The sequence below is a fragment of the Rhagoletis zephyria genome, unplaced genomic scaffold (assembly GCF_001687245.7).
Source record: "Rhagoletis zephyria isolate East Lansing unplaced genomic scaffold, Rhagoletis_zephyria_1.1 Rzeph_scaffold_42838, whole genome shotgun sequence".
In the NCBI taxonomy this organism is placed as follows: Eukaryota; Metazoa; Arthropoda; class Insecta; order Diptera; family Tephritidae; genus Rhagoletis; species Rhagoletis zephyria.
In genome coordinates, this window is record NW_016199893.1 from 1 (window position 1) to 2,141 (window position 2,141).

Below are 2,141 nucleotides of genomic sequence, written 5' to 3' on the forward strand. Positions count from 1 at the left end.
TTTGTGCCGGTGCAATCGCCCAACAAATGTATCGTATCCTAAAGTGGGATGGTTGGTCACCTTACTTAAAAACTTCTACTAAACAAAAATGTATATTTGCATCTCCTCCCGCAGGTCGCTCTTGGTTGGGCTACACCGCAATCGAATGGTTACGAATATAAATGCGGCGGCGCATTGATAAGCCACAATTGGGTTTTAACTGCTGCACATTGTGCTTCCGTAGGAGGGTAAGTTACTGCGCTATGGTATATCATTAACGTTCAAAAATTTGAATTCATCCCCAAAAACTACAAAAAAAAAATATATATAACAATTTCTATAGCGACGCGCCGGTTGTGGTTCTCCCCGGTGGTGTTAACTTGACTAATACCGAATTCAAACCAACACAAATCGAAAAGGTTATTGTGCATCCAAAATATGAGCCTACCACAGCGTATGATGATATTGCGTTGATAAAATTGAAAAGTCAACCGTAAGTTAAAAAAACGTATGTTTTTAAAAGAATTTGAATTTCTTTCTGTTATAGCGGAGAAACCCAGCCAGCATGTATTGCCGATCATTTGCCTTTAGTCAATCAAAATGCAACTGCCATTGGGTATGGAGATACTGTCTTTGGTAAATAGCGAGCGGTGAAAAATTGTGAATTATCGTTTTATGATGACCACCCAAATTCTCAGTAATATTCACATATGTATGTATGTATGTACTTTCAGGTGGCCGCCCATCCGATCAGCTGTTGAAGGCTTATCTCTCCACCGTCGATACGTTTCTGTGCCAATTCTTCTTTGCCGATCTGGATGCGTTGCCAAATGGCCTAATGGATACACATTTGTGTGCAAAAGATTTGCAATTCAACAGAGATACATGCCAAGTATGTGAAATATTCTTTTAATTTATGAAGAAGGGGTTACTAAAGATATTTCCTTTTAACCTTCAAGGGTGACTCCGGTGGTCCATTAGTACTATACATACCTAATGAGTACGAATCGGTTCCTTACATAATTGGTGTCACTTCATTTGGCTTGGGGTGTGCGATTAATTCTCCGGGAATTTACACGAATGTAGCAAAATATTTGGACTGGATTGAACCAATCATATGGCCACAATATTCATTGAGAAAAACTTAATTCGGCAACAGAATAATAGTTTATGAAATCACGAAAAAGTAATACTCCGAATGAGTTTAGCAAATCTCATAGGGCTAGTCAAAAAATATTAAAATATGAATTATAGTAAGAAGCTCTTCAAGTGAGGCCTAAATTATTAAGTATTAGTTTTTGTTTGTGATTTCTTCATATTTTTATTTTGCATCAGATATGTTTACCACGCTTTTGATTTTTCGCTATGTGACATTTTCAAAGAGAGATCTCATCAGAATCTCATTGCTCTCATTAGTCTGTTCCAGTACCCATCAGTTTTACAGGCATTACTGAAAAGTACATATGTACATTGGGGCATATTTATATTCGAAACAAAGTCAATTATAAAGTTAAGTAGTTGCCGCCATTTCATTGAAAATTATGACAAAAAGCAGCAACTAACTTTAGTGTCGACTTCATTTAAGCTACGAATAAGCATTCTTAAGTTATGTTTTCCCAACTAAATGCTGGAGTACTGGAACAGACTAACTGATTACACTGAACAGCTGATTCTGGAAAATTATGCGCTCTATGCCGAGTATAATTACACCAGTGCTTCACATGCGCTGCTTCTCTATGCCCTGCACTTGCAATGTAAGTATAACCAGCGCTTTAGACTTAATTCTACATCACATGTTTGTATCTATGTACAAATGTAGTATATATTTATATACCCAGTAGAAATCGGTTGTATGCATTCTTGAAGGATGCTTGCTATATGAGTGAATTAGTGTGAACAATTCATGCGTAGTCATAAATTTCCACGAATAAATTCAAATTCTAGCGAATTGCAAGCGAATGTACGTTGACGTTGTTTTAAGTACATATCTTGATAAATTTGAAGTGGAATTTTTGTAATATTTTCAGTCTTGTACTAAAATTCTAGTGAATGGACGTGTTGTGCGATACTATTTTCAGCACAAACGGGCTTTTACAAGATGTGCATTTGCACATGCAAGTGCTACTTGTTTGTATGTCCCCGTATATTAAAATGTATCAGAA

The 2,141-nt window shown here is 36.5% G+C and overlaps 1 protein-coding gene across 1 annotated transcript; it reads left to right on the plus strand.

Moving 5' to 3' along the window:
* Positions 1-114: 114 nt before the first annotated feature.
* Positions 115-1,793, plus strand: LOC108355155 (serine protease snake-like; the record flags this gene model as incomplete). Its single annotated transcript, XM_017606330.1, has 5 exons — positions 115-227; positions 323-472; positions 527-615; positions 714-871; positions 939-1,793. Coding segments are annotated over 5 exons (699 nt in total), but the record flags the coding sequence as incomplete, so codon positions are not given.
* Between the last annotated feature and the right edge of the window lie 348 nt (positions 1,794-2,141).